We start from the raw sequence: 21,447 nt of genomic DNA on the forward strand, positions 1-21,447 counted from the left end.
TTCCTCTTAATTTCTAAATATGATAGATTACAATTATTTACTATCCAATTTTAAAAGTGAAATAACATTTTTTACTTAAAAGTAAGCTACATTTATAGTGTGATATAAATTGGAATTTTATTGACTTCAATTTTAAGGTCAGTATAAAATAATTCTACTACCATTCCTGTTAACTTAAAACCAAAATTTGTTTGCAGGATTCTCTAAATGGAGTAACACTTTCAGAATTCACTGTTGTACCTCATTAACACCTTATTTTTATTATTATTTTAAAACTGTGCTAAAATACATACAACACAAATTTACCAGCTTAACCATTTTAAACTTAGAGTTCAGTGGCATTAAGTGAATTTACACTGTTGTGCAACCATCCATTTCCAGAATACTTTTCATCTTGCAAAACTGAAACTTTGTACCCTGTACCCACTAAACAATAACTTCCAATTCCTCCCTTCCCCAGCTGCTGACAACCACCATTCTATTCTCTGTCTCTATGAATGTGACTACTTTAGGTGATTCGTATATGTGGAATCATACAGTATTTCAGTTCATTACAGTTCTTTTGTGACTGGCTTATTTCACTTAGCGTAATTTCCTCAAGGTTCATCTATGTTGTAGCATGTGTCACAAATTTCTTCCTTTTAAGGCTGTGAGTAATACTCCATTGTGTGTGTGTGTGTGTATGTATGTGTGTGTGTATATATACACACACCACATTTTGTTTATCCATTCATCTGTGGATGGATACGTCAATTGCTTCTACCATTAGGCTACTGAGAATAATGCTTCATAACAATTGGTGTACAAATATCTGTTTGAGTCCCTGCTTTCCATTCTTTTGAATATGTATGCAGATACAGAATTGCTTGATCTTATGGTAATTCTAGTTTTCATTTTTTGAGGAACTGCCACCCTGTTTTCCTTAGTGACTTGACCATTTTACTCTCCCATCAATAATATGAGGGTTCCAATTTCTCTAAATCATCTCCGACACTTGTTATTTTCTTTCTTTCTTTTCCTTTCCTTTTCTCTTTCTTTCTCCCCCCTTCCTTTCCTCCCTGCCTTCTTTTTTTCGCCATCCTAACGGGTATGAGGAGGTATCTCATTGTGGTTTTGATTTGCAGTTCCTTAGTGATTAGTAATGTTGAACATCTTTTCATAAGCTTATTGATCATTTGTGTATCTTCTTCAGAGAAATGTCTGTTCAGGTCCATTGTCTATTTTTTTAATCAGGTTGTTTGTTTTTTGTTGTTGTTGAGTTTCTAAGAGCTCTTTTTATAATCTGGATATTAACCCCCAATCAGATATATAATTTGCAAATATTTTCTTCCATTTTGTGGGTTGCCTTTTCACTTTGTTGACTGTGCCCTTTGATGCACAGAAGTTTTAAGTTTTGATCTAGTCCAATTTATTTTAACTTTTGTTGCCTGTGCTTTTGGTGTCATATATAAAAAAATCATTGTCAAATCCAATAACATAAAGCTTTTCTCCTGTGTTTTCTTCTAAGAGTTTTATAATTTTAGCTCTTGCATTTAGGTCTTTGACCCATTTCTAGTTAAATTTTAATATGGTATTAGGTAAGGGTTCAACTTCATTCTTTTGCATGTGGATGCTCAGTTTTCTTAACACCATTTGTTGAAAAGACTGTTCTTTCTTCATTGAATGGTCTTGGCACGCTTGTTGAAAATCATTTGACAAGGGCTAAGGGTTTATTTCTGAGCTCTCTGGTCTATTCCATTGGTCCATATGCCTGTCTTTATGTCAGTACCACACTGTTTTGCTTATTGGAGCTTTGTAATAAATTTTGAAATCAGAAAGTGTGAGACTTCCAACTTAGTTCTTTTTAAAGATTCTTTTGGGTATTTGAGATTCCTTGAGATTCTATATGAACTTTAGTACGGATTTTTCTGTTTCTGAAAAATTTCATTGGGATTTTGAGATTGCTATAGGACTTTTGAATTCTCTTTTAAAGGAAACATTTGCCAGACAGATAAGCGAAGGAGGGGGCATTTTTGGCAAAAGGAATAGCATGATCAAATACATGAAAAGATAAAAGAACTTGGTGTGTTTGCGCAACTAAAAGTAAGCTGGTAATGTTGAGGCATTAGGCGTACCTACATTTCTGTGTATATGTGTATGGGTGTAGGCTTGAGTAGGAGATGAATTAGGAGCTAAGGTAGGGGTCAGATATTATGGAAGTGGCTGTGTATTGTGCTAAGAAGTGTAATGGGGATTAGCTGAAGGGCTGGGCTATGGAATGAATTAGATTTGTACTTTATAAAGATGACCCTGTTGGTGAGAGTGTGTGCTAGATTGAGCAGGAAGGTGTGAGCAGAAGGATTAGGTGTGGACTGTTGCAAAACATTGAGAAATGAAAGAGTGAAATATGTGCTATAGAATTAGTGGGGATAATAGGAGGGAATGGATCTGAAATAGCTTTGCACCACCACATACTCAGACATTTTCCATGGACTTCACTCTCTTCCTGGGTCCTGAAGTCCTCACATCTGCAGAATAGTCTCTGAACTCAGAGTGGTGGTTCCAACTCTTCACCTGTATCATATAGTTGTGACCTTTTAAGAACTCAGATGTTTGTTGAAAAAGGCCCAGGGCTCTGGCCCAGAAGTGCAGAGTCCCTCAGCAGTAGCCAGCCCCTTCTCGGAGCACCTGAAACTCTGACTCCTCATCCTGCTACTCGTGGGCTTCTGGCTGCTCCAAGGACCTTGTGGTCATTTCTCTCTTACCTGTGGGTTGGGCTTGCTTTCCTTGCTTTGGTTTTCCCCGAGCCCATCGGAATCCACCAGGATGTGAGTTGTCATCTCTGTTGCAACCCAGTCCCTTCACCTGCGGAACTGCAGCTCCCCAAGCCCTCTGGTGTGGTCCATGTTATTGAGACCATAACCCACCTGAGAACCTGTTTCTTCTCCAAGTACTGGAGTCTTCTGCTTCTTTAGGTTTCCCCAACCGGACATCCCTCCACCCACTGTGACTCAGTTCCCTGTCCTCAGCTTAGAGCAGCATTGAATAGGAGTTGTCAGGGCTTTTGCCACTTCTTCCTCCCTTCATCTCAGCGAGAGCATCACTGAGTGAACTGGGTAATGGTAATGCCAGGTCTGAGCCGTAGCAGCAGCAGCTGGGGAGAGGATGTGCTCCATCAGCCAGAGGCTGAGCTGCCTAACACTGAGATCCCCAGTCCCTACTGTGAACCCTGGTGGGGCAGTTCTGCTGGTAGGCAGGCTATGGCAGTGTGTGTGTGTGTGTGTGTGGTTGCCCATCGTGGTCACAGGTGGAGGCATGGAACTGGGGGCAGACAGTGGGCTTAAGCTCCCAAGCTCTTGTGGGCATTTAAGAACTGGAACCACTTTGGCAGTTCTGGGACTGCCAGCTCTGACCCATTGCCAAAGACACACAATTGGTGACCTGTGGGATGAGGCAAACTGATCAAAGTACACCAGTACTGTCAGTGCTGGAGAAAGCAGAGCCAGGCAAAGACTGGGCTGCCACTTGGGGGAGTGACTGAAGTGATGATGGGCTGTGCCTCCAAGATGAGCCAGACAGAATGCAATAAAAAGTTCCAGGGAAGGTGAGGGGAAAGTGTTAAAAGGGAACTGGGGAGGAGATGGAGAAGAGAAAGGAGAAAGTCCAGGAAAAACAGAAAAGGAAGGAGTTGCTGCTTCCTTGAAAGTCAAGAAGCTGGCTAGAACAAAGGGGACAAGACCCCGGGTCCCTGGCTGGGAAGTCTGGCTGGCATTTAGGAGACTAGTTCTTTGTTCTTGAGTCCAGTCTACCTGGAACATGGCCTCAGGAAAGGAGAATGTGTTCTCATCACTCACTTTGTGTTCCCAAACAGAAGAGAAGAGAGGAAGGTGCCACCTTGATCCAGCTGAAGCATTTTCGGGAGGCTTCCTCTGGATGCCACGTCGAGGCCGCCCTTCTGCCATAGCACGGAACTGGTGATTACTGAGTGCGTGGACATGGCTTTGCTCAGCAACATCCTAGCGGCCTATTCCTTTGTCTCAGGTAGTTGTCCAATCTTGGCTGGGTCAAGGGCTGAGGGCTGAGGCTCTCTCCTGGGTGGCCATCAGTGGCCTTATTCCCAGGAGAGAAATGCTACTTAGTCATAGCGGAGGGATTTGTCTGTGCTGAATTTTGAGATGAAAGATCTTCTGGTTTGAAGGTTAAGCTTGACATTCTCTAATTTGGCAATGGGTGGTGGTGGTGGTGGTGGGGACTCTAAAAGCTTTATGTTGCTAAAAATGTTTGGTTTCCTTGGGCTCAGTGAGTGAATGAAGTAGCCTGGGGCTACTTTGTATTATGCATTTGACTCCCTGTGAGAGAGGCTCTTGGAGTATCCTCAGCCTGCTCATTCCTGTGCAGTGGTTCTCAGTCCCACCCAGGTGTGTGTGCCTCTGTGTGTGTGTGTGTGTGTGTGTGTGGTCTGTGTTTGTGGGACTGTATGAGGTGTGTGATAACCTCCAGGGAGACATGAAGACACAAAGCATGTGAGTCTCAGAGAGGCTGATATTTGTCCTTTCCTTAATTCAAAGTTAAACTCTTAGGAAGATGGCTTACTGTCTCCTCAAGATACTTTCTTGAGAACAGATGCTGTTCATGTAAGAGGAGCCGTTTAAAAATACATGAAAATACACCTCAATCAAGGTGAAATTTAAAAAATACTTGAAAATGCTCAATGACCAAACCAATTTTCTGCTGCTTGAATGAGTTTTACCTTTTTTTTTTTTTATAGTTTGCTTTCACTATGTTTTGTTTTGCCTCTTGTCTCAGGATGTTGTATAAAAAGGAAGGGGCTGAGGTTCTGATTAGAATTCCTCTAATCAGAGGACTGATTTTACTTTCTGGTTCTCTAGCCAGGGTTGATATGTGGTGACCTCTGAGTTCAGATATAAAACCTGACATTTCTATTTACAGTGGTAAATCTGAGCCAGGGTTAAGGATAAAGGAAGCTCATGGCTTCTCTCTGAGAGAGGATCTTAGATGACATACAACCTGATTTTAGAAAGGAGGACTTCTCAGGGGCGGCAAGATGCAGCATGTGGTCTGCACAGGCCTCAAGGCCAGGCTTCTCCCTTCCTGGGTCAGCAAAGGCCTGGGTCATCGGTCAGCTCCTCACCTCCCAGGGAAGTCTGGTGCCTGGGGCCTCCTTCCCCGGGCACCACACATCAGAGGAATCTCAGCTTTGTTCTTTCTTCAAGGCTGTACTGGCATCATGTTTCACAAACAATTGAATGACGATCCTCTCAACTCTCTAGTGAAGATGTCCCCCAAATGAACTGGGTGGTGGCAGGGAGGGCCTGGAGGTTCCAAGGCCTCCAAGAACATTTGCAAATCAACTATTGCAAGAACATATCTTGGGTGAGAGCATACAGGCTCCTGGACTTTGGAGTTCTGCTTGGCACAGGAAGTACCTGGCAGTTTTCCATTTCGGCCAGCATGACCCTGAGTTGTGACCATTGAACGTGGTAATTCATTGAATGGTCTGGTGTTTACTGTGTGTCTTGTGATCTTGCTAGGGCTGAAAGAGCACATGACCCTGTTTTTCTCCCCCCCTCCAACCTTTCTCCTTTCCACCCCATATTCTGGAATTAAATATTGGTTGGGACACAGGAAGACAATGCTCCTTTTAAATAAATATGAGCTGAAATAAAAAGAGAATGCAAGGAAATGGAAAGTAAAGTGGCTAAAATAAAATGGGTTAGATCCAGTAAATAGACCTGCTGGCTGAAAATGAATTCTGAGTGTGATGGGCAACAACCCCTGGCTGTAAAGAAAATGAGTTAAGAGAATTTACAATATGAAGGTGAATATAACAGATACAAAAATAATTGCTTTAAAAGAAGAAAATGGAACAAGTGGATTGAAGGCAATAAAAAGTATGTTAGAAGAAAATTGTAAAAAAATGTCCTAATCTTGTAGCTCGCTCATGTTTTCATTCACCTATATCTGGTCTTCAGCTACACAGGGGCCCCTGATCCCTCCTAATTTCTTCCAGAGCATCAGTTGCCTCTTATTTTGTCCATGTGGCCCATCATTTCAGCACCATATTTGCTAATGCACACAACTCCCTTCTTCTTTGTCCAGCTCCTGATTAAAACAAGAGGCAAAACACTGACTCTAGGTAAATCCCACTTTCTCCCCTTTCGCCCTCTGCACTGAAATAACCAAATGCTGCTGCGGTTTTGCAGATTGAAGCCATTAGAAATTCATGGTATAAAACCTCAGCTGAGCCTTTCAAGTAGTACTTCAGTCTCTATTTGCTTTTGGAAACATCTTGTTCCCATGCTTCACAATAGCCATTTCAAACTTTGACAATTCAAATGATTTTAAATACCTGTTTATCCAAATGTACCCTAAAATTAAATGGCAAATGAAAACTAAGAGAAAAATGCAGCATTAATGAAGAAGGGTTAAAGTTTATAACATATAAAGAGCTTTTACCAATCAATAAAAGATCAGATGTCCCAAAGAATAGTAGACAAAGAACAAGAATCAGCAGTTTGCCAAGGAAAAATTACAATCTCTGAGAAAACATACATGGCCCGAATTCTAGCAATTAAACAAATGCCAAATAAAAACAATGAAATTAACATTTTTATTTTATAAATTTCTCAAAGATTTGAGTGGTTATGCATATAATTTCAGTTTTGGAGAAAGTGTGGGGAACTGAGTACTTACCGTGTTATGGGATTGTAAATTGCTATAACCTCTCTAGAGAGTGATTTGGGAACATCTGTCAAAAGCCTTAAAAACATGTATACCATTTAGCCAGAAGTTCCATATTTAGGAATTTATCCTAAGGAAATAACTAGGGATAAGGGCAGAAATTTCACTATGAGGACAATTGATCTTAAAACTGTTTATATAATAAAAAATCAGAAAAATGGGGGACTATTAATTGAAGTAGAAAGATATTTATGATGTGTTTTTAAGTGAATAAAGCCTGTTAGCATATAGCATATGCAGTATAGGGCCATTTATGTTTGTATATTCACATGTATATGTAAGTACATTTTATTGCAAAGTATATCTGGATGCTGGGATTTTATGAGTATGTCTGTGTATTTTTAAATTTCTTTTGCTTAGCTGTATGTTTAAGTATTTTATACTTCATTGATACCACTTTTGTAATAAATAATATTATTTTATTGGAATTTAAAATTTAGAATTAGGGCACTTGGATGGCTCAGTGGTTAAGTGTCTGCCTTCAGTTCAGGCCATGATCCCAAGGTCCTGAATCAAGCCCCACGTTGGGAAATCCCTGCTCAGTGGGGAGTCTGCTTCTCCCTCTCTCCTCTGCCCCACCCCTCTGCTTGTGCTCACTCACTCTCTCAAATAAATAAATAAAAATCTTTAAAAAAATAAAATTTAGAATCATACACATATTTTAAAAATTACCAGTCGCTTATTGTTTTCTGACTTCTAGACCTGTGTATCTAAATGCCCTGAACATTACAATTTGGGTATGCCACAAGCATTTCAAATTCAACCTGGCCTGCAATGGAATATTGTCCTTCTCTGTCAGTTGTTCCTTCTTTCATGTACCATGTAGGGCATCACCTACACCAGAAGTATGATTTCTAGCCTTTGATGTATCTTACTCACTGCACATATTCAATTGCTTAGGGTCAGTCCACATGCCTCTCAATGTTTCTCAGATGTGTCCCCTCCATTTTATTCCCACCATCATTGAATTAATTGATCCAAGCCCCATTCCATTTTTGGTTATCTTGCCATAATAGCATTTTCCATGGTCTATCTGCCTCCCATCTTGCTTCATAGCAAAGATTGTGTTTTGTAGCAAAATGATTTTTCCAAACTGCAGGTCTGATGATGTAATTCTTTTTTATTTTTTAGAATACTTTAGTGAATCCCCATTATGTCTGGGATGAAATCCAAACACTTTTGTATGGTTTAATAATTAGGATTGCTTTCAGCTGAAAATAATAGAAAACCTCAATTTGGTGGCCTAAACACATAGGAGTTATCTTACCTTCATAAGAAGAAGTCTGGAGGTAGGCGGTGCATTGGATCAAAGATGTAGGGACCAGCATCTATGTGATTCTCACGTCCTTTCTTTTATGCTTGTCATCAAATGGCTGCAAAGTGGCTGCTGTTGCTCTTGCCCTCATTCAAGATGGTTGAAAAAAGGAAGGACGATCCAGTATATCTCATATTTCATTGGCCAAAACTGTGTTACATGACCATCTAGCTGAAAAAAAAAAATGACAAAGCTTTTTCAACCTTTAGACCAGTGGTTCATAACCGGGGATGATTTTGTCCTATGGGGGACTTCAGGAAATATCTGGAAAAATTTTTGGTTGTCACAACTGGGGTGGGGGGTGCTGCTATTGGCATCTAGTGGTAGAGAAACATCCTACAATGCATGAGAAACCCCTACAACAAAGAATTAATGGCCCAAGAGGTCAATAGTGCTAAGGCTGGAAAACATGCTGTAGAGGCAAGCAAGGAAAAAGAGATTTGGGGATAGTGTGAGTTCTTCAATCTGCAGTTTCTTATGTGGCTTCTCAGGGCTTTTAGTGTCTGAATTTGACTTCTTGGGGGCTCTCGTTTAGTTGTAGAGTTCCCTGATCAAGATCTCACTCCAATTATTCTAAACCACTTGCTGCTCCTTTTCTCACCTTTGCTTTTTGCAGCCATTTCCTTTTCCAAGAATTCTTTCGTTTGGTTGTGGACTGGCTAACTCCCTCACAGTCCTTGGGGTCTGCCATCTTCTCTCCTCACTTCCCCACCCTGGCTTAGATGCCCGCCTATGCACTCCTCACACACGTTTTGCTCCCTGTATCTCAGTACTGGGATTGGAGCAGTTAACATTTCTTGTTTCAACTCTGTGCAGGCAACCCCTTGGGATCATAATATAATAATTTATGATGAGGATAATAATCTCATTAATAGTAATAACCTCATAAATAACTTCTAATAAGGTTGTTAGAAAGATTAAATGGAATGATTGCTCTTTAATTTAATGTTTTGAATTGATAATACATTCTCCTGATCACTCTTCCATTTCATTTCTTCCTTAAAAGTCACTTTCTTAGTTAGAATCCCCCTGGTCACTATCCACCTGCCTACTCGAGTCCCTCCAGCACACATCTGACACTTCATATCCTCCTTCCTATTTTTACTGTTTTCTTCTCCTTATCACCTTATTACCATCTAACATACAAACTGTTTTATTTGTTTATCTTGTTTATTTACTATTTCTCCCAGTAAAATATAAGCTCCCAGGACCACTGAGACTTTTGTTTTTTTCCTCAGCCTCTAGAATAGTGTCTGGCACCTATTAGGTGCTCAACTAATCAGTGACTAAACATGGCTCAATGATCAAACGATATAAAAAGACAAACAGTGAGAAGTCTTAACCTCAGAGCCCCCTCCATCCAGTCCCCATGTTTGAGCCATCATCAAGCCTTTCTGCAACCTTCCAGAGTTCTTTGTGCACAGGTCAGAAAAGATGAACATTCAGTCTCATCCTCGCCCCTTTTATACACAGGTAGCACATCATACATACTCTTTTGTACTTTGCTTTTTTCACCAAACAATGTTATCATGAATATGTGTTATATCAGTGTATAGAGAGCTTCCTCCTTTCAAATGACTATATACTGTTCCTTTGTACAGATGAACCATAATTTAACCAGTCCTCTGTTGGCCAGTGGGAGTGGTTCAACTTTTTCAAATAGGGCAACAGAGTTGCAATAAAAATAACTGTGGGCACACATACATGTTCAAGCACATTTGTAGAATAAGTTCCCAAAAGTGGAATCGTTGGGTCAAAGTGTGTATAAATTATTAGTTAAGGTCAGTATCACCAAAGTGCCGCTTAAGGAGTTTTACCCATTTACTCTTTTTAAGATGCATAAGAAGGTCCTGCAACACTATTTTCAAACTGTTGGATTTTCGACAATCTGATAAGTGAAAAATAATATCTAAATGTCATTTAATTTCTGTTTCTTTAGGTCACAGGTCAGCAAATGTTTTCTGTAAAGGGTCAGATAATAAATATTTTTGGCTCTGTGGGCCATACAGTCTCTGTTCTAACTATTGAACTCCTGTGTTGTTAGCATGAAAGCAGACATAGAGCATAGATGAATGGGCACCGCTGTGTGCCAACAACAAAACACATGGTGGTCAGGTTTGGCTTAGGAGCCATAGTGTGCCAAGTCCCGCTTTGGGTGAGCAGCTTTTCATACACTGAAGGTCCATTTGTATTTCTTTTTCTGTGAACTCTCCATAATCTTTTGTCCATTTTGTTTATTAGTTGTTGGGTCTTTTTTCTTAATGCTCTTTCTAGGTGTTCTTTATATACTAGCCCCTTGTCTCTGTGGCATATTTCAAATATTTTTCATAATTTTGGCATTTGTCTTTTAACTTTGTTTACAGTAATTTTTTTTAATGCAGATATTTTGGGGGATCATTTATTTTTTTCATTTAACCAATATTCTTTGTTTTTTTAAAATTTAAATTCAATTAGCCAACATAGAGTACAACATTACTTTCAGATGCAGTGTTCAGTAATTCATCAGTTGTGTATAACACCCAGTGCTCGTCACATCACATGCTCTCCTTAATGCCCATCACCCAATATCCTTTGAATGTGTAACTGTAAGTACAGCGGTATGAATTATGTAGTAGTCAGCCAGAATTTGAATCACATTTCCTATGAGATTGGCTTGGGGGAGGTGGTCTCTTAGCAGTGAGGGAGCCTAACCCAGCATAACTCAATTGATAGTCACAAATTTGGGGTTTGGAGAAAGTACTATAGTTTCTGTTTCATGTTATTCCCCTTTATACTGTGAAAGTTGAGAACCTTTGTGTCTTTAGCCCCAAAGGCACTGTAGACTATCAATAAATTTTTGTGGAATAAAGAAACCATTTATTGACCTATCAGAACAAATTTTAAAAGTTGGACTATACTCTCCTGGAGAGTAGTACTTTCATACGTAGATACATCAGCTGATGGCAAGAAAATTTAATGTACTAATTTTGAAAAGCCACTGGCAATATGTATCAAGAGGTATAAAAATATGTATCCCCTCTAACACAAAGATTCCTTTTTTGAGAATGCATTGTAATGTAACACATGAAATAAAAAAGCAGAAAAGAAAGTAGCATTACAAGCAAAATTACTCTGACTACACATTTGTCCAAACCCATACAATGTACAACACCTAGAGTGAACCCTAGTGTAAACTATGGACCTTATGTGATTATGATGTGTCAGTGTAGGTTCCTGAGTTATAACAAATGTATTGCTCTGGTAGGGATGTTAATAATGAGAGAGGCTATGGGTATGTGGAAGTGGGGGTTATGGGAAATCGCTGTACTTCCCTCAATTTTGCTGTGAACCTAAAACTGCTCTTAAAAATAGTCTTAAAAACAAACAAAAGAAGTATGCAGATAAAAATATATAAATTATATAAATACAACCAAGTAAATATAAATAAATATGTACACATTTATATGATAGCAAGAAAGAACAGAAGAAAATTCACTTCACTATACCACACAATGTGTAGTTATATTCAGGTTATGGGATTATGGTGATTTTATAAATTTTTTTCATCCCTTACTCTTTTAATGTTGTACCATTATACACACACACACACACACACACACACACTTATATGTATACACACATACATACACATACATACTATATACATATTTATCCACATCTAATGAATTTATTAACTGGACTTTTAGAAATTGTGTATTCATGATTTAATTCAATAAATATTTGTGAAATACACACAATGAGCAAGGCAATGCACTGGATGTTCTGGAAATCCAAAGTGAATCAGGTGGATTCTGCCCTCAAATTCCTCACTGTTGTATGGGAAAGATACTATATAGCTAATTATAATACAACTATATAAAGTGCTGCCCAGATCAGAGGGGCTAGTTAATCACACTCTTCCTCCCTTCCAGACTCAAGGAGTCAGAAAAGCATCAGAATAGGGTATCAACTGCAGCAATGGTTAAGCCAGAGCAGAGAATATTCAGGGGCTTGTACGTAGCTCCCCTTAGTCCTAGGACCATAGGTCTTTCCTGCTGTAGATGAAGAAAGGTGAGCAGGGTGGGTTAGGATGATGGGTAAGGAAATGGAAGGCCTCTTTTGGGGGTACTTATGGCCTGGACAGGTGGTAAGGGAAGATGAAAGAGGCGAAAGAGAGGGAGTATACTCCAGAGCCAGCCTAGTGGGGCAGCGATTCTCCCACACCCCCTCTTCCTGAGGAAGAACAAGTCAGGGATGCAAGAAGGAGGGCAGCTTTCTCCAGCATTTCAGAGAGGGCAGAAGTGTTACTGGGAGTTTTTCCTTTTCTATGGGGAGGGGCAGAATCCCATAAAGAGAAATCCTTGCAATGCTCTAAGAGTTTGGAGAAGAAATTATGCTGAATACTCCCTGATTCTACAAAAGCCCCACTACTATCTTTAAAACCTAAAATTTGTTAAACATTTTTCTTTCCATTGGGGAACCTGGGTGGCTCAGTTGGTTAAGCAGTTGCCGTCAGCTCAGGTCATGATCCCAGGGTCCTGGGACTGAGTCCCGAGTCAGACTCCCTGCTTGGCGGGGAGTCTGCTTCTCCCTCTCCTTCTGCCTCTGCCTTGTCCCTTGTTCCTGCTCTAAATAAATAAATAAATAAATAAATAAATAAATAAATAAAATCTTTTTTAAAAAAGGGGATTGCAAGTTTTGAGGCCAAGAGTCGAGGCAGAGGAACCAGTTACACTTGCACGGAGACCAGCTGATCTGGCCTAGGCTGATGCTGCTCTTCTCCTATAGAGGCTGCTGGGCATGATCTGGCCTCGAAGGGTGCAAATGAAATTAGCCCCAGGACCTCCACATAGAGCCTCTTCCTGCCCATGAAAACAATGACCCTGCAGGAAGCAAGATACTGCAATACATTTATTTTTATTTACTGAGGGAAAACAACCGACAATAGCCCTCCCCACTCTATTTCCTGGGCAATTAACAGCTGTCTGGATCTGGCCAAGACCAGGGTGGATCATTGGCCAAGAGGAAGTGACCTGGAGCAGAGACTAGAAAAAACAACCACGATAGAGCTACAGTTTCGATTTTTGCAGAAGCATGATGAAGAAAAACAAAACAAATTATATCAGCTGTGAAAATCAGCTGTGAGTCACCTCCTCAGGAACCAGTGAGGCCCAGTAACCCCCCTTGCCCTCTCTCATTGCTTTTACTGGCTTTTCTGGGAATCCATGTCTGAGAAAGCTGTAGGCAAAAGAGTATATTTTCTGGTTGGAGTAGCAGGATAGGATGCATTAGTTAAGCTAGAGGAAGAATAGTAGTTCCCAAGATAAAGTTCAGTAACCATCTTCAAAGTTAACCTATGTAATGGGGGGGTGGTGAGGGCAGGGTGCAAAAAACATGGAGATGCATTCACAGGGAAAAAAGGATGGGATGAGAAAGGAAGGAAGGGAAGAGGAGGAAAACAGATTAGATGGATGGAGGGATGGATGGGAGGGAGGGAGAGAACATGTAAGGAAGGAAGAAAGGGAAAAGGAGGAAGGAAGAAAATAAATAGACTTATCATTTATTGAATGCCTATCTTTGCCAAGATCTTGGATAATCCCTTTATGCTGGTCATCTGTAATACCTTTAACCTTTACCACAATTCAGCAGGGTAGGTAAGTAGTGTTTAAAAGATGACTGAGGGGCGCCTGGGTGGCACAGCGGTTAAGCGTCTGCCTTCGGCTCAGGGCGTGATCCCAGCGTTGTGGGATCGAGCCCCACATCAGGCTCCTCTGCTATGAGCCTGCTTCTTCCTCTCCCACTCCCCCTGCTTGTGTTCTCTCTCTCTCTGGCTGTCTCTATCTCTGTCAAATAAATAAATAAAATCTTAAAAAAAAAAATAAAAGATGACTGAGATGAGACTTCAAATCGATGCTGGTCTGCCTGATGGTTTTCCACCCTGGTAAAGCATGGATTTGGGTGTCTTTTCTAGAAAGCCTTCTCAGATCCCCATTACTGATCTTTAGCTTTTCCACTCACCTTTGTGTTTCTGGAGATCCCTCTTCATGCCTCTATAGAAACTCTTCCCTTTAGTACGGGAATGGGTAGGTTTGCTTGCCTGCTAGACTAACTCCTCAAGGCAAGGACTTATTTATCTACAGGTTGCAAATTTGTAGCCTTAAATAATACACCCCCAATTCTCTCACTCTCCAGCTCTTATTAACCATCACTATACCCTCTTTTTATGAGGAGGTCTTTTTTAGATTCCACATATTAGTGACATATACAGTATATGTCTTGCTTTGTTTGACTTAACCTCAATTAGCATAATGTACTTAAGGTCACAACACATTTTCTTTATCCATTCATCTGTTGATGGACACTTAGGTTGTTTCCGTGTCTTGGTTATTGTGAATAATGCTGTTGCGAACATGGGAGTGCAGATATCTCTTAAACACAGTGATTTCATCTCCCTGTTTCCTTGATCATCTTAATAGATGCAGGAAAAGCTTTTGACAAAATACAACATCCTTTCATGACAAAATCCTCAACAAACTCGGTATAAAAGGAATATACCTCAATATAATAAAGGCCATATACGACGAGCCCACAGCTAACATCATGCTCATTGGTAAAACATTGAAAGCTTCTCAACTGCATACAAAAACTCCACCATTTTATTCCCTTTATAGTTTTGATGTCACCATTTACCTCTTTTTATATATTGCATTCATTAACAGATTGTAATAGTTATTTTTAGTACTATTTTCCTTTAACCTTTATACTATAGTTTAGTGCTTAACACACCATTCTAGTACAGATTTAGAGTTTTCTAAATCAGACTGCATACTTACCTTTCCCAGTGTGTTGTACACTTTCAGATGTTTTCATGCCACTAATTAGCATCTTTTCACTTCTGCTTGATCCTTTCAGCATTTCTCGTAAGGCAGGATCCCTTTAACCTTTGTTTCACTGAGAAAGTCTTTATTTCTCCTTTCTATCTGAAGAATAACTGCCATATAGAGTATTCTTGGCTGGTAATTTTTTCTTCAACATTTTGACTATGTCATTCCACTCTTTCCTAGCCTGTGGGGTTTCTGCTGAGAAATCCACTGATAGCCTAATGGGGGTTCCTTTATAAGTTATCATCTTTTTTTCTCTAGATACATTTAGGATTCTTTTTCTTTGATTTTTGACAGTTTTCATTATAATGTGGCTTGGAGGTCTTTTTGCATTGAGATAATAGGGTGATCTATTGGTTTTGTGAACTTTGATGTCAAAGTCTGTCCTCAGTTATGAGATGTTCTTATCTATTATATTTTAAACTTTCTGGCCCCTTGCTCCTCTCTTCTCCTTCTGGAACCCTGATTATGCTAGCATTTGTACATTTGACTGAATCCCATAGATCACAAAGGCTTTCTTTGCTCTTTGTCATTCTTTTTTTCTCAGTTTGCCTTGCACTGGGTTATTTGAAAAGCACTGTCTTCTAGGTCACTTATTTCGTCTTCCATTTGATCTACTCTGATACAGATTCTCTCTATTGCATTTTTCACTTCAACCATTGAATTCTTCAGCTCCAGAATTTTTGCCTGGTTCTTTTTTATGGTCTCTATGTGTTGCTAAAGTTCTCATTTTGTTAATGTGTTTTTTTCCCTGATTTCATTGAATTGTCTTCTGTGTTTCTTTGTAGCTCATTGTTTCCTCAAAACAGTTACTTTGAATTCTTTATATGCTAGATTGTAAGATTTCATGCGTTTGAAATGTTTATTGAAGGATTATTATCTTTTGATGATGACATGTTTTCTTGATTCTTCATGTTCCTTGTAATTCTGTGTTGCTGCTTTGCCTTTGAACTAAAGACACCTCCTCAACTCTTCACTAGTTGCCTTCAGATGGGGTATTTTGTTCGTTGGTCCTGCTGTACCTGGGATTCTCTCTGACCTTGTATTTATATACCTGCTCTACACTTCTTGCTCCCTCTTGTGGCAGAATTCTTAAGCTTTTATGCCTTTTCTGGATATTACAGCTCACCTGACTGGCTGCTGGAAACCTCTCTTTTGTTTTCCAGAAGGTGGTGCTACAGCTCAAGTTTGTGGGTTCTCTCTTGCCTACAGATCCAGGTCTGTTTTTCTGAGAGCACTACATTTTACCTAATTTGTTTTTGCTGCCAATCTTGGAGCCTGAGTAAGGAGCCACTTTAGAGTGGAAGAAGGTATGGGTTTAGCACTTGGGGTGTTAGGGGTGTCTGCCAGCTGGTAGGAAGATCCGTGGCTGAGGTTCTCCCAGAGGTTTGTGGGTGGACTTTCTCCAGACATCCTGAGCTCAGACAGCATGAACTGTGTCCCTTTATAATGCTCTTTGATATTCTTACTTGCCTCTTTCCCAGTTTCTTCCTTCCACTCAATCATGGAGGTCCTGCTTCAGTACTCTGGATGTTGCTGGAAGGAAATGGGTTTGCTGTGCAGCATCCAGCAAAGCTGGGGTAGCTAGGCACTCACACACTTCTCTCCTTTCCCCCCACAGGGTGGTGCCATGGAATAGTTCAGTTCTGTGCTGTGTCAACTTGGGGGGCACTGCTGGAAGAGTTCCTTCAAATTTGTTTTGTTTGCTTGTTTCCTTCAGTGATGTGCTGGAATTCTGTTTCATCCATGGGTGTTTGCCCAAGTCAATACTTTTCAAAATTTTCCCAAAACACAGCTGTGAAAGGTCAGGGTTGGGGTTGCTAGTTCCACAGTCCAAACCGAAGTCTGTCTGCGGTCTGTCTATTATTGGATGATCTGGTGGGCGAAACTCCTCCTGGGGTTTTTTGGCCTATGCTGTTGGATCATAAGACTCCCACAGAGACACTTTTGTTTGTGGATGGCTGCTTAATTAGCAGTTTAAAAAAAAGGGACACAAAAAGTTAGGATATCTTACACCGCCATGATATTGATATCACCCCCCTTTCACCACATTTACATTGTTTGTTAACTACTCTTGTATCTGCTATTAGTGTCTTCTATTTTCTTCTCTCCTCTCCTCTATGTACCTATAATTTATATCTATTGCATTCACATCACTGTCATTTTGGTAAGAGATATCATAAATACATGCATTCGATATGCTGTGTTTAGACTGATAGAACCTTTTTTTGGGTACAATTTAGAATGCATAAAACTTCAAAATGTCCATGCCCTTTGATGCAGTTGTCCTGTTTCTATATAACTAACCTGTAGAAATAATTCTACGTGTATATAAAGAGATGTGTACAAGGATACAAGCACGTTGACACTAGCATTGCTCATAATAGTGAAAAATTGTAAACCATTTATGTCATAGTAATAAGGAAATGGTTAAATAAACTTTGACATGTCTATGCTACAGAAGACTATGCAGCAGTCAAAAAGAATGCTGTTGGCATATCTGGAAATCTCACTAACAAATATCCTTAAATTTAAAAAACAGATTAAAAATTAAATTAAAAATTAAAAATAAATAAATTAAAAAACAGATATGTATTATATATGATCCCACTTATATTCTTTAAAAACTCACAAAACAATATATGTTTTGATTCATACTAACCAGTGAATAGAGATTATGGAAAACGAATTTGCTGATGGTAACTCAAGATTAAGTCCTGTCAGACTGACCATGCCTTGGGACCCAAGGCCAGGTACGCCCCTATGTTCTCGTACTTACCCACAAAGGGAAGGCTGTTCACCCAAAGACTCTCATCCTACTGAGCACATCATACAGGGGTCATCACCGGGCCCACGAAACATACTGCACATTCACAGAATGATTATTTTCTTTTCTCGCCAAGGAAAACCTCAAATTTCTTCCCCACAAGTCACCTGATGAGGTCATCACAAAATACCTACATGGGTTTTCCATCCGTGATTGTATGAGTTATCGATTGCTGCATAGCAAATTACCTCAAAACTTAGTGACTTGAAACAACACATATTTATTATCTTGTTGTTTCTGTGGGTCACGCCAGGGCTGCACCAGGAGGGCATGATTCACTTCCAAACTCACGCACATGGCCATTTGCACGAGTCAGTTCTTTGCAGGCAGTTGGTCAGAGGCTACTCTTAGTTCCTTGCTATGTGGGCCCCTCTGTAGAGCAGCTCAAAACATGGCAGCTGGCCTCGTCAGAGCAAGTGAGTGAAAAAAGCCAGAGAGAAGGCATAGGCAAGTTGGAAGTCAGTCTTCTGAAACCTAACCTTAGACTCACTCATCATTTTTCCCATATTGTTTTTTAGAAATAGATCACTGGGTCCAGCCCACTATATCCAGCCCTCAAAGGGAGGGGCTTATGTAAGAGGCTGAATACTAAGAAATACTAAGAGGTGGAGGGCATCTCAGGAGCTGACTACTGTGTTGACTTAGGCCTGTGATGGTATAGTTACAATACAGGAGGCACTGGTCCTTGGTTTTATTTATGAATTTGTCATCAAAAATAAATAAATAAAAGAAGCTGTTTACATCTGTGATTAAAAGGGTCTTCAAGGGTTGCAGGAGCAAATTCAGAAGCCAAGAATCTTCCGCTATAGGCAAAAATAGGCTTTAAACACATATACACCTCCTAAGCAAATGACATCCAAGTCGTTGGTTGCTTATAATACATCCTAAACAATAATTGTCTTTCTTTTTATCTTCTCATGTTGAAATTATTTCAAATTTAAAGTTGCAGGAATATAGGGAAAAAATCCCATATGCCCTATACCCAGATTCACCATTTGTTGGTAATTACGTTTTGAATACACTATACAGATTGTCACATGGGAAGGCAATATTTGTAACTATCGGAGCTTTGAGGTGTGATGAGAGCTGTGCAAGGGGGGCGGGAGCCCTATTTGCTCTCCGCATATAGGGTCGTCATCTCTCACATGCCTCTTCCTCCTTCTCCTGCAGAAAATCCCGAGCGAGCAGCTCTGTACTTTGTCTCCGGCGTGTGCATCGGGCTGGTGCTCACCCTGGCTGCCTTGGTGATGAGGATCTCTTGCCACACGGACTGCCGGCAGCGTCCCCAGAAGAAGTTCCTGCAGGACCGAGACAGCAGCTGCGAGAGCAGCGACAGCGAGGATGGCAGCTCAGACACGGCGTCTGACATCTCGGTCAGGAGACACCGCCGCTTCGAAAGGACTTTGAACAAGAACGTGTTCACCTCGGCCGAGGAGCTGGAGCGCGCCCAGCGGCTGGAGGAGCGGGAGCGCATTATCAGGGAGATCTGGATGAATGGCCAGCCTGAGGTTCCCGGGACCAGGAGCTTGAACCGCTACTACTAGCGGCAGGAGCCGAAGCCCGCACTCTGCGGGAAACCGCCGGCAAGGGCCAGGGTCCGCAGGGAGGGTGGGCACAGAGCTGAATGCAGTTCTGCGGGAGTCCTGGGGGCAGGGATAAGCAGGCCACGCCCATTTTCTAGCCAGGAGGACTGAGCTTTCCTTTTCCACTAAATTTATGGAAAAGTAGAAAAACCAAGTCAGTTCATCAACCTTTCCAGGTCGTGGAATGGTGCTGAAAAATCCTCTCCAACAATGTGGATGGAGACTAGAGAAACGGGACTGTGGTTTCTCTTGATTTCTGAGGATCTCAGAAGTTTCTGCAGACTTCATTGCTATGTGTTATTCCTTTACAAAAGGAAGATTATCATGGCATGAGGGCTAGGAATAGCAGGGTGAACTTAACCCAGTAAATGCAATTTTCTAAATGACCCGATGCTATGGAGGTGATTCTCATCCAGATAGCATGATTTATGATTATTATTTAAGGCTGATTTTTAAAAATCTTGTGTTGCAATGGCAACCTCGTCCATTTTAACTGGCACCTCAGGGATTAAAATCCTATTTTTTAGTATAGTTCCCACCTCATTCATGAAAATTGGTAGAATTAATGTATTATGTGAGATGTGTCAGTGAGCTAGAAAATATCAATAACCTCAAAGGATGAAGGGTTTTATTTTAAATAGTTTATAAAATATATATTAATGTGCATATTTGAAGATGCTGCATAAGAATAAAAGCTGTGTTCTCCCCCTTTTTGGAGAGTAGAAATTTTGTTATGACTCTAGATAATTATGATTTTAAACATTTTGTTAAAAAAAACAAGTTTGGATTTCCAAGAAAAGAATGGGAATGGGAGATGAGGAATAAAGCCAAAGTTAGGATGACATAAAAAAAATAAATGCTACATAAAATCTTTTTTGTTTCATGTCCATCTCTGTGGTTATACTTACTTTAAATGGCAGACCTTTTACATAGGTGGCTACGGTCTTTTGCCAGGCCCTTTCAACAACTGGAGAACTGGGAGAAATGGAAAAACTAAAGAATAAAGAAAATGGCCCTGTGTGACTTAGTAGGGACCTTTCATTTACTCTGTGTTGCATGTTAACAGTTACAATGTAGCTGAGTGGTTGTTAAGTAGGGGATAGACTTGCCCAAGGCTAGAAGTTAGACGGTGGCCCCCTATGGAGAAGGGAAGTAAGTAGGGAAGGAAGAGAGCAAGGCTGAACCACATTTAGAAATGGGTTACAGAGAAGGAAGTAGCATCCTCCAGCCTTCTATCTCTGTCAGCTACCTTTTCTTCACATGCAGTGGGTTCCTTAGTCAGCCTGTCTGGACGCTCCTGAGCCTTCCTACTGGGAGCATCTCCATTGGCGTCCATCAGTGTCATCACCATGCCTGAAAGGACGGTCAGGAGACTTCCTCTGCTGGGATCTCTATTGCTTTAGCAACCCACTATCTGTGATAAGGGCTTGGAAGGCTGTCTTAATAAGCGAACAATCACAAATCTCTGTTTGCCCAGGGGGCAATACACTTGGCTTGAAACCTTGGTGGCTGGTCTTATTTTACCATTTTGGGTTGCCTCATTGGCTAGTAATTACTGCCAAAAATCTTGTTAAATCAGTGTCTTTGAATCTGGGTTCCCACCCTTGTGATTTCAGTCCCTAGGCAATAATTGGATGAATGGCCAGCCCGAGGTGATTAATATCATCTTGGTCTCTGTCGCTTAGAAAAGTGAAACAATAAGGTGTTGCCTTCATCCCCAGGATTCATCCAAAGCTGATAACAGGGAAGGATATGACCCTTGTTAGGCAGGGGCTAAGGGGGCTGCAGTGATGGAGGTGTTTGGGAAGTTTCCAGGTCATCTGGCTTTCTCACCCCAGTATCCTAATGCCCTTCTACCAAGTCCATAAAGTTCCCATTTTTAGGGTGGTGGTGGCTTTCCCTAAGGCACAAAATACTAGATAATAGTTTAACCCACTGCTTCACTTCCATATACCAAGGATTCCAGCTTTCCAGCCAAAGATAGGGAGACCTCCACTGTTACATTCCTTATCTTGACCCAAGCACTTCCACATTTAGGTCTGTCACTCTGCTTCCAGTTTCTGCATTAGGTCACTTCATTTGCAACAGAATAATACCCAAATTAAGAGCATTTATTAGTTC

The 21,447-nt window shown here is 40.6% G+C and overlaps 1 protein-coding gene across 2 annotated transcripts in view; it reads left to right on the forward strand.

Annotated features, from left to right (window-relative positions):
* EVA1A (eva-1 homolog A, regulator of programmed cell death) overlaps positions 1 to 20,199 on the forward strand; it is a 48,984-nt gene extending 28,785 nt beyond the window's left edge. For both annotated transcript variants that reach the window (XM_040623265.1, XM_040623264.1), the window contains exons 3-4: positions 3,851 to 4,020; positions 18,914 to 20,199. In XM_040623265.1, the coding sequence (XP_040479199.1) occupies positions 3,975 to 4,020; positions 18,914 to 19,287 (420 nt within the window). In that variant the 5' untranslated portion in view covers positions 3,851 to 3,974 and the 3' untranslated portion in view covers positions 19,288 to 20,199. The remainder of the gene's footprint in view (positions 1 to 3,850; positions 4,021 to 18,913) is intronic.
* Positions 20,200 to 21,447: the final 1,248 nt, after the last annotated feature.

The sequence above is a fragment of the Ursus maritimus genome, unplaced genomic scaffold (genome assembly GCF_017311325.1).
Source record: "Ursus maritimus isolate PB19 unplaced genomic scaffold, ASM1731132v1 scaffold_6, whole genome shotgun sequence".
Classification (NCBI taxonomy): Eukaryota; Metazoa; Chordata; class Mammalia; order Carnivora; family Ursidae; genus Ursus; species Ursus maritimus.